Raw genomic sequence first — 13,326 nt, forward strand, 5'->3', positions numbered from 1 at the left:
AACACTGTGTGGATGAGGAAGGACAAGTCATCCACACAGAACAGGAAGGAGGACAGCGATGAAAGGAAGAGAGGAGGCGCCAGACCGAGACAAGTGACATCCACCACCACTGAACAGCACAGCTCCACCAGATGTATACTGACTGCAGCGGGCACTGCAGAACCACTCCCACTCATTTCAATGGGGGCAGATGTTGTACCTAGCCATTGCTACTGATGGCGCTGTGCAGCTCTGTCACTGATCACATCCATCGGCACTGGTAACAGCTGATTAGTGGGGATGTTGCACATCTACATCCAATAGCGATGACCAAGAACAGCACGTTAATATAAAGCACAGTTTATTTAGAACAAAGGCTTTATTGAAGGGGCCGTCCATCTTAGATAAGTCCTGCACATGAGCAGGCCCTAGCACAGGGGAAATAAACCATTAACATGGCACCTTTCACACGAACGGTCCCCCAGGTAATCCATATAGCTATTGATTAGAGAGATTGTACAGGACAAGAAAAACAGGTGAAATAGCACCACCTGTCCACACGCATTACACATCAGCTAGAGTTCATTATTGTACTAACAGCAACAACCTGCAGGCAGGGCTGACGCTCGGGATAACGTCGTAAAGGGGAGCTCCTCTGTACCAGTAATCTGCGGGCAGAGCTGGCCATCACCTCATAAAGGGGAGCTCCTCTGTGCCAGTAATCTCCTGCAGGCAGAGCTGGCCATCGCCTCATAAAGGGGAGCTCCTCTGTACCAGTAATCTCCTGCAGGCAGAGCTGGCCATCGCCTCATACAGGGGAGCTCCTCTGTACCAGTAATCTCCTGCAGGCAGAGCTGGCCATCACCTCATAAAGGGGAGCTCCTCTGTGCCAGTAATCTCCTGCAGGCAGAGCTGGCCATCGCCTCATAAAGGGAAGCTCCTCTGTACCAGTAATCTGCGGGCAGAGCTGGCCATCACCTCATAAAGGGAAGCTCCTCTGTACCAGTAATCTCCTGCAGGCAGAGCTGGCCATCACCTCATAAAGGGGAGCTCCTCTGTACCAGTAATCTCCTGCAGGCAGAGCTGGCCATCACCTCATAAAGGGAAGCTCCTCTGTACCAGTAATCTCCTGCAGGCAGAGCTGGCCATCACCTCATAAAGGGGAGCTCCTCTGTACCAGTAATCTCCTGCAGGCAGAGCTGGCCATCACCTCATAAAGGGGAGCTCCTCTATACCAGTAATCTCCTGCAGGCAGAGCTGGCCATTACCTCATAAAGGGGAGCTCCTCTATACCAGTAATCTCCTGCAGGCAGAGCTGGCCATTACCTCATAAAGGGGAGCTCCTCTATACCAGTAATCTCCTGCAGGCAGAGCTGGCCATCACCTCATAAAGGGGAGCTCCTCTGTACCAGTAATCTGCAGGCAGAGCTGGCCATTACCTCATAAAGGGAAGCTCCTCTGTACCAGTAATCTCCTGCAGGCAGAGCTGGCCATCACCTCATAAAGGGGAGCTCCTCTGTACCAGTAATCTGCAGGCAGAGCTGGCCATTACCTCATAAAGGGAAGCTCCTCTGTACCAGTAATCTCCTGCAGGCAGAGCTGGCCATCGCCTCATAAAGGGGAGCTCCTCTGTGCCAGTAATCTCCTGCGGGCAGAGCTGGCCATCGCCTCATAAAGGGAAGCTCCTCTGTACCAGTAATCTCCTGCGGGCAGAGCTGGCCATCGCCTCATAAAGGGAAGCTCCTCTGTACCAGTAATCTCCTGCGGGCAGAGCTGGCCATCGCCTCATAAAGGGAAGCTCCTCTGTACCAGTAATCTCCTGCAGGCAGAGCTGGCCATTACCTCATAAAGGGAAGCTCCTCTGTACCAGTAATCTCCTGCAGGCAGAGCTGGCCATTACCTCATAAAGGGGAGCTCCTCTGTACCAGTAATCTCCTGCAGGCAGAGCTGGCCATTACCTCATAAAGGGGAGCTCCTCTGTGCCAGTAATCTCCTGCAGGCAGAGCTGGCCATTACCTCATAAAGGGGAGCTCCTCTGTACCAGTAATCTCCTGCAGGCAGAGCTGGCCATCGCCTCATAAAGGGGAGCTCCTCTGTGCCAGTAATCTCCTGCAGGCAGAGCTGGCCATTACCTCATAAAGGGGAGCTCCTCTGTACCAGTAATCTCCTGCAGGCAGAGCTGGCCATCGCCTCATAAAGGGGAGCTCCTCTGTGCCAGTAATCTCCTGCAGGCAGAGCTGGCCATCGCCTCATAAAGGGGAGATCCTCTGTACCAGTAATCTCCTGCAGGCAGAGCTGGCCATCACCTCATAAAGGGGAGCTCCTCTGTACCAGTAATCTCCTGCAGGCAGAGCTGGCCATCACCTCATAAAGGGGAGCTCCTCTGTACCAGTAATCTCCTGCAGGCAGGGCTGACGCTCGGGATCACCTCATAAAGGGGAGCTCCTCTGTACCAGTAATCTCCTGCGGGCAGAGCTGGCCATTACCTCATAAAGGGGAGCTCCTCTATACCAGTAATCTCCTGCAGGCAGAGCTGGCCATCGCCTCATAAAGGGGAGCTCCTCTGTACCAGTAATCTCCTGCAGGCAGAGCTGGCCATTACCTCATAAAGGGGAGCTCCTCTATACCAGTAATCTCCTGCAGGCAGAGCTGGCCATCACCTCATAAAGGGGAGCTCCTCTGTACCAGTAATCTCCTGCAGGCAGGGCTGGCCATCACCTCATAAAGGGGAGCTCCTCTGTGCCAGTAATCTCCTGCAGGCAGAGCTGGCCATCACCTCATAAAGGGGAGCTTCTCTGTACCAGTAATCTCCTGCAGGCAGAGCTGGCCATTACCTCATAAAGGGGAGCTCCTCTGTACCAGTAATCTCCTGCAGGCAGAGCTGGCCATCACCTCATAAAGGGGAGCTCCTCTGTACCAGTAATCTCCTGCAGGCAGAGCTGGCCATCACCTCATAAAGGGAAGCTCCTCTGTACCAGTAATCTCCTGCAGGCAGAGCTGGCCATTACCTCATAAAGGGGAGCTCCTCTGTACCAGTAATCTCCTGCAGGCAGAGCTGGCCATTACCTCATAAAGGGGAGCTCCTCTGTGCCAGTAATCTCCTGCAGGCAGAGCTGGCCATTACCTCATAAAGGGGAGCTCCTCTGTACCAGTAATCTCCTGCAGGCAGAGCTGGCCATCGCCTCATAAAGGGGAGCTCCTCTGTGCCAGTAATCTCCTGCAGGCAGAGCTGGCCATCGCCTCATAAAGGGGAGCTCCTCTGTACCAGTAATCTCCTGCAGGCAGAGCTGGCCATCACCTCATAAAGGGGAGCTCCTCTGTACCAGTAATCTCCTGCAGGCAGAGCTGGCCATCACCTCATAAAGGGGAGCTCCTCTGTACCAGTAATCTCCTGCAGGCAGGGCTGACGCTCGGGATCACCTCATAAAGGGGAGCTCCTCTGTACCAGTAATCTCCTGCGGGCAGAGCTGGCCATTACCTCATAAAGGGGAGCTCCTCTATACCAGTAATCTCCTGCAGGCAGAGCTGGCCATCGCCTCATAAAGGGGAGCTCCTCTGTACCAGTAATCTCCTGCAGGCAGAGCTGGCCATCACCTCATAAAGGGGAGCTCCTCTGTACCAGTAATCTCCTGCAGGCAGAGCTGGCCATCACCTCATAAAGGGGAGCTCCTCTGTACCAGTAATCTCCTGCAGGCAGAGCTGGCCATCACCTCATAAAGGGGAGCTCCTCTGTACCAGTAATCTCCTGCGGGCAGAGCTGGCCATCGCCTCATAAAGGGGAGCTCCTCTGTACCAGTAATCTCCTGCAGGCAGAGCTGGCCATCACCTCATAAAGGGGAGCTCCCCTCCATGTCTCTCACGCATTAGTCAGGCACCATTATTTCTGCCCTGGAGAGGAGACGCTTTACAGCTGATCTCTAAGGAAACCAGGCAGTTTACCAACATCTGAGGCAGCATACAGTGGAAGGTTTAGCTACACATGTAGTCGCCGCTCGGCCCAGGCGGGCGGAGTGCCAGCGGTGGCAGACGTTAATGACAGAAGTGACAGCCGTAGGGAGAACTGTAGAAAGGAAGAGAATGGCCGCCAGGAGGCGCAGCAGAGAAGGGTGGAGCGGCAGCGCCCCGGCAGGCAGCAGTGAGAGGAGAGGAGACAGGAAGCAGAGGCCGTATAGCTTGGAGTAGCGGCGCCTCACTTTCTCACGCATCTCCCGTTCAGTGTCCAGCTCCCTCTGCAGCTCCTGCGCTCTGTCTTCAGCATCGTCGGCCTGATGCTGAAGAGACTGGATCTTCCTCTTCACCGCTTCCAGGGAATTGAGTCCAGCCATTCTGTCCGGCAGTGTGTGGTCGCGGGCTCCGGTTAGCAGCTTCCCTCCTGTAGGCAGAGTGCAGACTGTCGTACTGAACACTGCAGGTTACAGACTGCTCTTCATAGACACCGTCTGCCGCCCGAGGCACTGTACTGAGAAGAGCGCTCAACTAGTAGCCAGGAATGCTAGGGTGAAGTAATCGCACGGGCGGGCGTGGCTACCTATGTGACGTCACCACACCCAGGGCGGTTCCCGCCTTTAAATGAAGCACGGCTTTTTCGACTTATTTGGGAAAAGTGTGGATTTTTCTTTCGGAATTCCCGCCCCTCGCTGAGTGACTAAGGGCTGACGGAAAGTTCGGGCAGCTCCCAGGGCACGCCTGCCTTCCTGCCGGCCGGAGAGCAATGGCTGTGGAGACATTGGCCGCCCAGTCTGATAATAAGGGCTGGAATGTGTGCTGGGGTAGTGGGCTACCTAATGGAGGGTGTCCTCTGGCTGGGGCCCTGCCTCATCATATCTTTGAGGGGGCACAAGTGATGGTGCCTCAGATCTGGGCCATCTGTTGCACATCACTACGGTAATATGGCACTTATGAGCATCACATGGTGAAGGCGCTGCACTGGGGACCCCTACCCGGCGGGGCGCGTCACACGGTGCGGGGCGCGTCACACGGTGAAGGTGCTGTACTGGGGAGCCCTACAAGATGGGGCGCTTCACACGGTGAAGGTGCTGTACTGGGGAGCCCTACAAGATGGGGCGCTTCACACGGTGAAGGCGCTGCACTGGGGAGCCCTACACGGCGGGGCGCTTCACACGGTGAAGGCGCTGCACTGGGGAGCCCTACACGGCGGGGCGCTTCACACGGTGAAGGCGCTGCACTGGGGACCCCTACACGGCGGGGCGCTTCACACGGTGAAGGCGCTGCACTGGGGACCCCTACACGGCGGGGCGCTTCACATGGTGAAGGCACTGGGGACCCCTACACGGCGGGGCGCTTCACATGGTGAAGGCGCTGCACTGGGGACCCCTACACAGCAGGGTGCTAGTTATTGTATCTGGGCCACTTGACTTGTTACCATCACACATTAACAATATTCTCTGGTAAGGTGGGTGGGATTTTTGTTTCATCGACATCTGAACATCATTTTAACCCCTGTGAGAACCATTCAGAGACTGCAAGCTCTCCTCACTGGGGAGCCAGCTCCCATCATTCACTAAAGTCACAAATGACCCATCACTACAGGGTGCAGTGTTGGTACCACCCGAGCTAGGTCTGTGCTTCTCTATAGTGTCGTATTTTAAGCAGGTGGGGCTGCACAAAATTATCAACTTAAAATTACCCTATGTTTGGTCATATAATTTAACTCCTGTAATGTAAAGGCTGGAGCTGCTTGTCTTTTGTAAGACTTTGATTAGAGATGAGCAAACTTGTTTGAAAAAGGTTTGCCAATTTCAAATTCGGCACGAGCCTGCTCATTTGGATTTGTGTTCAGAAGCCAGAGCACATTTCTCAAAAAAAGCCAATGTTCGTCTTTGTTCTGTGCGTGGTCACACTAATGCTTTTATTCTACGTTATTATGACTTTGGCTAGGATAGTGGCACTGTATGGAAGGGAGGGGTATTGAGTGGTGTATAATAAGGGGATTATTTGCCAATATCCACGCGTGTGGCTGTTGCACTGTTTCCAGGTTCGCTAATTACATCTTGTACATAATCACTGCTTCCTCTGCCCACCATCTCTGACAGCGTCTGCGATTGATTGTAGTCAGACTGCCAACGTCTCTGAATGGTTGCCCTCACAGAGGCTGGGTCCTCTAGTAGAATGTAAAAATATATTTAAAAAAATGCCACAGGGGCGACCTCAATGTCACCCTGGACTCCACATTGGACAATTCCAGGGGGAAATCCAGCATTTCATACACTATCATTAAACGCATCAAAAAAGCTTTATTGCGTATTCAACTGTTCGACACATGGAGACTGAAATATCCGTCGGACAGAGACTATAGCTTCTACTCCCATACACAAACTCATACAGTCGTATAGACTGCAGCACAATGCTCTTCCATTGATCCAACATTCTAGGATAGATAACATTTTGTGGTCAGATCACGCGCCGGTCTATTGTATGATTGCAATTCCCTCTCTCTCGGCCCCTTCAGGGTCGTGGCGGCTGAATGAGTCGTTGCTGTTGGATGAGCTCTGCTTCACAGACATTCAGACCTCTATCACAAGGTTCATGGAGGACCACTCTGTGGACGACACAGCCCCCACTTACAAGTGGGAAGCACTGAAGTGTGTCCTACGAGGTATTTTTTATCAAGCATGGGTCCTGAAGTAAAAATGAAAGAGCCAAAGACATAGTAAACGCTCTCCATAGGGTCTCTGAACTGGAGCTCATCCATAAGCGATCCTTATCGGCCACAAATTTACAAGCTCTTCTGCAAGCTAGGATTGAGGTTAAAAATTGTTAGATTCCTCTTACAAGCGCCTACTACAGGGAAAGGGAAGTTTTATGAGTTTGGGGACAAGCCAGGAAGACTGTTGGCTAATGCGTTGAGAGAAGGGAAAGCCCATACCCTCATTCCTTGCATCAAAAACTCACGCGACGAACTGCTCTATGCTACCCCCGACATTTCAAACACCTTTCATGACTTTTATTCCAAGTTATATAACCTACCTGTTGAACCCCCGAGTCGAGGGTAGGCGGTCCTTTAATGCCCTCACCTTTTCCGACGTCTTAATAGCTCTATAATTGAAAACTTGGAAAGCCCATTTTCATTGCAGGAATTGTTGGCGGTGATTAGCGACTCACCTGGTAATAAGAGTCCTGGACCAGACGGGTTCCCCGCCAAATTCTACAAATCCTTTTCTAAACAATTGGCTCCCTTAATGCTTCTCTCCTTCAATTCAATTTCTGACTCTGCCCCTTTCCCGCCCCATTCCACTACGGCCCACATCTCCTTGCTCCGCAAGGCTGGAAAAGACCCCACGGCATGTAGCAGTTTTAGACCGATCTCACTCCTTAATGTTGATTTAAAATTCTATGCCAAGCTTTTAGCAAATAGACTTGGCCCTTTACTCCCTGACCTGATACATTTGGACCAGGTCGGATTTGTCCCGGGTAGGGAGGCGAGGGATAATACAATAAAGACCTGATAATACAATAAAGACCTTGGACCTGATCCAACATGCACACACAAAAAAAACTATCTTTGATGTTGCTATCTCTGGACGCTGAGAAGGTCTCCTGGCAGTCGCTTTCACAAACACTGGACCATATGGGCCTGGGGCCAGTTTTTTCATCCAGGATTATGGCCTTATATCATTCTCCGACTGCACACCTTAAAATTAATGGCACTCTGTCAAGGCCCTTCTCCATCCATAACGGGACCAGGCAGGGGTGTCCCTTGTCACCTCTGTTATATATCCTGGTCATGGAGCACTTGTTGTCGGCCATTAGGACCAACCCGGATATACAGGGAATTAGGATCGCCAATCGGGAACACAAATGCGCCGCCTTTGCTGATGATCTAATTTACCTCTGTAACCACCTCACATCACTCCCACCCCTAATGCTAGAACTAAACTGCTTTAGTAAATGGTCCAACTTTTAAAATTAATTTGATAAATCAGAGGCTCTAAATATTACTTTGCCACAAACGACAATAAATGCAATAAAACCGAACTTCCCTTTCAGATGGCCACCCCACGGCAGTATTGGATACTTGGGCATCAATATCCCATCCGATTTGACAAAACTCTTTCAACTAAACTATCAAAGCTTCCTGTCAAAGCTTGAGGGAGACCTGACCTTCTGGCAGAGAGGTACTCTTTCATGGTTCGGCAGGATTGGCGCCCTCAGAATGATGGCTCTGCCTAGATTGCTGTACTTGATACAAACGGTACCGGTTTACGTTCCGGCAGCCTATTGGGCCAGGATACAGCGCTTATTTGATCAATTTGTTTGGTCAAAGAAGCGCGCCCGTCTCAGGAGTAGCGTTCTAACTAGGACCAAGAACGCAGGAGGTGTGGAGCTGCCCAACTGCAGGCGTTATTACATGGCAGCCGCCCATGCCAGAGTTCTGGACCTCTTACATAGCTCTAGGTCTAAGCTTTGGGTCTGCCTAGCGCAGGATCTATGCCCCTTGTCAGTGTCGACCCTGTCGTGGACATGGCCACTCCTTACCAAACATAAGATCGAAATGTCTTATAGCACTAAACAAACATTGAAAACTGTACACTCTACATCATTACGTAATCGCCTGATTCAGTCGAGAGGACCCCTTATGCCATTAACCGATAACCCAGAGTTTCTACCGGGGGCATCAGCCAACAACTTCCTGGGCAGTACGAAACAGCCCCTTAAGACTGAACCAGGGGGCTCCTGGGGGATCCCTTCTACCGCTTCTGGAGATTGTGGAAAATCATAGTTTCAGGATGCGGTTTCATTTTGAATATGCACAACTCAAACACTTCATAATCTCACAAAACATTGCCATGGCGCGTCTTCCACCCCAAACTCCATTTGAAAAGCTTTGCACTGGGTCCTTGGATACACGTCATGCGATATCAAAAATATAAAAGATCATAACCAATGCAGCAGAGACGTCCCTTCCTCGCTTTTGTGTGGCGTGGGAAGCAGAGCTCAACCAGACGTTCCTTGGGAACCAGTGGGCACGTTGCTTCCGACTGACCCACAAGTCCGTAGTGGCCACCAGAATGCAAGAAACCAGCTTTAAAATACTCTCCAGGTGGTACAGGGTCCCAGCGTCTCTTCATGCGTGGTGTCCCGAGGTGCCTGATACCTGTTGGCGTTGTGGAGCACAGGGAGGCACCATGTCCCACATCTGGTGGTACTGCCCGGGCTTGGGGGTCTTTTGGAAAAAAGTACTAGCAGCCATACAGTAGGTCACAGGGATCATAGTCTCCAGCCGCCCAGAGGCAGTCCTACTATACATTTTTAATGTCTCGGAAAAGGCCTATAAAAAGTCCCTCTTGGGCCACCTTCTCCAGGCAGCCAAGACAGTGGTCCCACGGCGATGGAAAGACCTTGCCCCCCCCTACAATAGATGAGTGGGTAATGGAGGTGAATGTGATCCACTGCATGGAAATGGTGATGGCCCAGTCGCGTGGACAGACGGTGGCGACAGCCACTAAATGGTTTCAATGGGAATCATTCCTCTCTGGCAAAAAAATTCTTGAATTAATCTAACCTCCGGAAGATAGGCACCTTGGCCCCACTGACTTCAGATAATATACACCACCCTTCCAACATGTCTTGGTCCAACGGACAAAGTATCAGACCCGGCCGATGGCTCTACTCTCCATCTCTTCCCCTCTTGCCCTGACTTATCCTTCCTTTGCTATTTTTCGTGATCATACTGCTTCTTCACCTTTCCTCTTTGGCTTATTATTCTTTGTGGTTCAAAAAGACTATCCATGTATCATACCAATCATTTACATACTGTCATGACGTTTGCGAATGTGTTGTGTCGCATAGACTTTGGTTTCGCATTGTCATGGATCCATGTTCCTTTAATGTATTCTTTAAAACTCAATAAAGCTTTAAATTGGGAAAAAAGCCACAGGGTCCCCCATATATTGATACCCAACACAGATACGGCTACAGGCCACAGCCGTGTGCGCTATGCTTTATTTTGGCTGTGTATCAAGAGGGACCCCACCTGGTGTTTTTGAAATATTTTAATAAATAACTTACAAAAAACATACTGTCCCACCCCAGTTTTGATACTCAGCCAAAATAATGTCGAAAGGTAGGGGCTGGTGTTCCCAGGCTAGGGAGGCACATGTTTATTTGGCTCCCCCAGCCTCAAAATAGCAGCCTGCAGCTGCCAGAATTGTTGCATCCATTAGATGCACAATACCGGCACTTTACCCAGCTCATTCAGATTGCCCTGGTGCGATGGCAAGTTGGGTAATGTAAGTGGTTAATGACAGCTGTGATTTGTCAACAAATGACAGTTGCCATCAAACTCTAGATTAGTGATGGGAGGCATCTCAGACTACCCCCCCATTACTAATCCTGTAAGTGAAAAGAAATAAACACACGCACCAAAAAAATCCTCTATTTGAAATAAAATACAAAACCCCCCTTTTTCTTCAATTTATTAAGCTACCAAACACCCAGGTTCAACCACTCTATGGACCCAGACAACGTGTATAATTCCAACCAATCACAGACAGTCACACAGGGTGGGGGCATGGTCTGATTTCAACCAATCACAGTCACTGGGACTGCCGGTGGGTGGGGAATCAGTAAATATGTATAAGAGCTAATCTTCGGACCAAGAAATAGTGTCAAAGCCGCAGAGAAGGTCGGTAAGTATAATGGTCCTGCTTTATTCTTTATTTTCTTTCTTATGCAGCTCTCCTAGCCCTTACTAATACCAGCCCCCTAGTCCTTACTAACACATACGTTTTGCCTCCCATTGAATTCAGTGGGGTTCAGATATGTTCGGAAAACAGATAAATTTGGAGAACACCAACCAAACTGAACCTTGGGAGGTTTGCTCATTTCTAGCTGTGATGTTAGGCGATATTGTAAAAAAGGGGGGAGGAAGGGTGCACCGCTAATGATAATAACATTGTTAAAGTGGGTGCTCCTAAGTGCAGTAAGGGAGTGTGTATATATATATATATATATATATATATATATATATATATATAGCAAAAAGAGAAAAAACAAACACTGCACATAATGTTCACAGAGCACTCCCGTACATGAAAAGGTAAACATGACCTTAATTACGTACCAGGGATAAAGACAATTAAAACAGTGCAACACAAAACAGTGACCAAGACACCCTAAATTAGTACAGGTAGCACCAATATCCATGACAGAATAATCAACACAAAATTGTCAGGTATGGTGGTATGCATGTTGGTGGATGTTATGGCAGGTCTCTGGAGGTCAGGCGGCTTAATCCACTCTCCAACTCTCTCTCGCTTTCGCGCTTTCTCTCTCGCGCACTCTCTCTCTCGCGCTCGCTCTCTCTCCTTTAAATATTAGATGGCTGGACTGCATACAAGCACTTTTTTCCATTCACCTTTTGTGCTTCCCAAATTTTTTCATACATTTGAAGCTTGCAAGCAGGGTCCTCACTATTAGTATCTGTTGAATTTTGATACTCTACAATGTATCATGTTCTTTGTACATGTCCTCTTGAATTGTTGGCTCTATATAAATAAAAAATATTATTATTAAAAATGCAAACCTTGAGCATGCTGCAAAAAATACCTGAAAATAACCCAAAAGCCTCATCTACACTACTGTGAATATATTAGATGTGTAATTTTTACATGCTTGAGGACATATACAGTAGTGTTTAAAATAATTGCAGTCCAATATGACTAACTAGATTATTCACTGTTTTTGCTATAAATGATATTACCACATGTGAAACAATTTTACCAGTTGGTGCAGTAGATTCTTAGAAAACCACCAGACTCGGCATTCATGATCTGCAGGTTTTTAGTCTGTGTATTTGAATAATTAATTGAAAGTGGGGAGTGTTCAAAATAATAGTAGTGTGGAGTTAAATTAGTGAGGTCAATCATTCTATGAAGAAACCGGTGTAAATCAGGTGGCCCTTATTTAAGGGTGAAGCCAGCACATGTAGATACATTTCAATTTGAAAGCCTGAGAAATATGGGTTGTTCGAGACATTGTTCAGAAGAACAGCATTTGTACTTTGATTAAAAAGTTGATTAGATAGGGTAAAACTTATAAAGAAGTACAGACAATAAGCGGCTGTTTAGGTAAAATGATCTTCAATGCTTTAAAATGGAATGCAAAAACAGAGACGTGGAAGAAAACAGAAGACGACCATTCAAATGGATGGAAGCATAGCCAGAATGGCAAAGGCTCAGACAATGATCAGCTCCAGGATGATCAAAGACAGTCTCAAGTTACCTGAGTACTGTGACAGAAGACATCTGAGTGAAGCTAATCTAACAGCAAGAAGTCATCGCAAAGTCCCACTGTTAAAAAAAAAGACATATACTGAAGCGGACGCAATTTGCCAAAGAACACATCAACTGGCCTATAGAGAAATGGGGAAACAATTTGTGGACCGATGAAAGCAAAATTGTTCATTTAGGGTCCAAGGGCCGCAGACAGTTCGTCAAATGACCCCCAAACTCTGAATTCAAGCCACAGTAGACCATAAAGCATGGTGGTGTAAGCATCATGATATGGGCATGTTTCACTTACTATGGTGCCGAACCTATTTCCTGCATACCAAGCATTATGGACCAGTTTGCATATATCAAAATACTTGAAGAGGTCATGTTGCCTTACGCTGATGAGGAAATGCTCTTGAAATGGGTGTTTCAACAAGACAACGACCCTAAACACACCAGTAATCGAGCAAAATCTTGGTTCCAGTCCAACAAAATTGAGGTTATGGAGTGGCCAGTCCAATCCCTGGACCTTAATCCGATAGAACACTTATGGGGTGACCTCAAAAATGCCATTTCTGAGACAAAGCCAACAAATGCAAGTAAATTGTAGGATGTAGTCAAAGCATCCTGGTCTAGAATAAGAGTTGCCAGGTGCCACAAGTTGGTTGACTCTATGCAACATAGATGTGAAGCACTTCTAAAAAAAAACTGGTTACACAACTACATATTAGGTTAGTGATGCACAGGAATGCTAAATCTAATATATAAAGCTGAATGTGTGTATGTATGTGTGTGTGTGTGTGTATGTATGTCCGGGATTGGCATCCGCACCGTCGCAGCTACAGCCACAAAATTTTGCGCACTCACACTTCTGGACCCCAAGAGCGTCATAGGCTATGTTTTGAGGGGAAATTTTAACCCCGCGCTTTACAGTTATTCACCAAAAAACCTGCCTCCATTAAAGCGAATGGAGCTGGGAGTCACAGTGCAGCCGGAACTTCAGAAGAATGCGCAGCCACGCCCTTAAATGGAATGTTGGCGTGTCACAATGCAGCCAGGTAAAGAGACAGACACAGACAGGGAAAGAGGCAGACACAGACAGGGTAAGAAACAG

General features: G+C 48.7%; 1 protein-coding gene across 4 annotated transcripts in view; it reads right to left on the bottom strand.

Moving 5' to 3' along the window:
- TPM4 (tropomyosin 4) overlaps positions 1–13,326 on the bottom strand; it is a 168,216-nt gene that overhangs the window by 38,288 nt on the left and 116,602 nt on the right. The window contains exon 1 of one of the 4 annotated variants that reach the window (XM_075352566.1): positions 4,173–4,481. The exons of 2 other annotated variants lie outside the window; for them this stretch is intronic. In XM_075352566.1, coding sequence (XP_075208681.1) covers positions 4,173–4,304 — 132 coding nt within the window. In that variant the 5' untranslated portion in view covers positions 4,305–4,481. Of the gene's footprint in view, positions 1–4,172; positions 4,482–13,326 lie in introns of those variants that run through there. One more of the 4 variants, XM_075352565.1, reaches the window with a different exon arrangement.

This window comes from Anomaloglossus baeobatrachus, chromosome 1 (genome assembly GCF_048569485.1).
Source record: "Anomaloglossus baeobatrachus isolate aAnoBae1 chromosome 1, aAnoBae1.hap1, whole genome shotgun sequence".
NCBI classification, from domain to species: Eukaryota; Metazoa; Chordata; class Amphibia; order Anura; family Aromobatidae; genus Anomaloglossus; species Anomaloglossus baeobatrachus.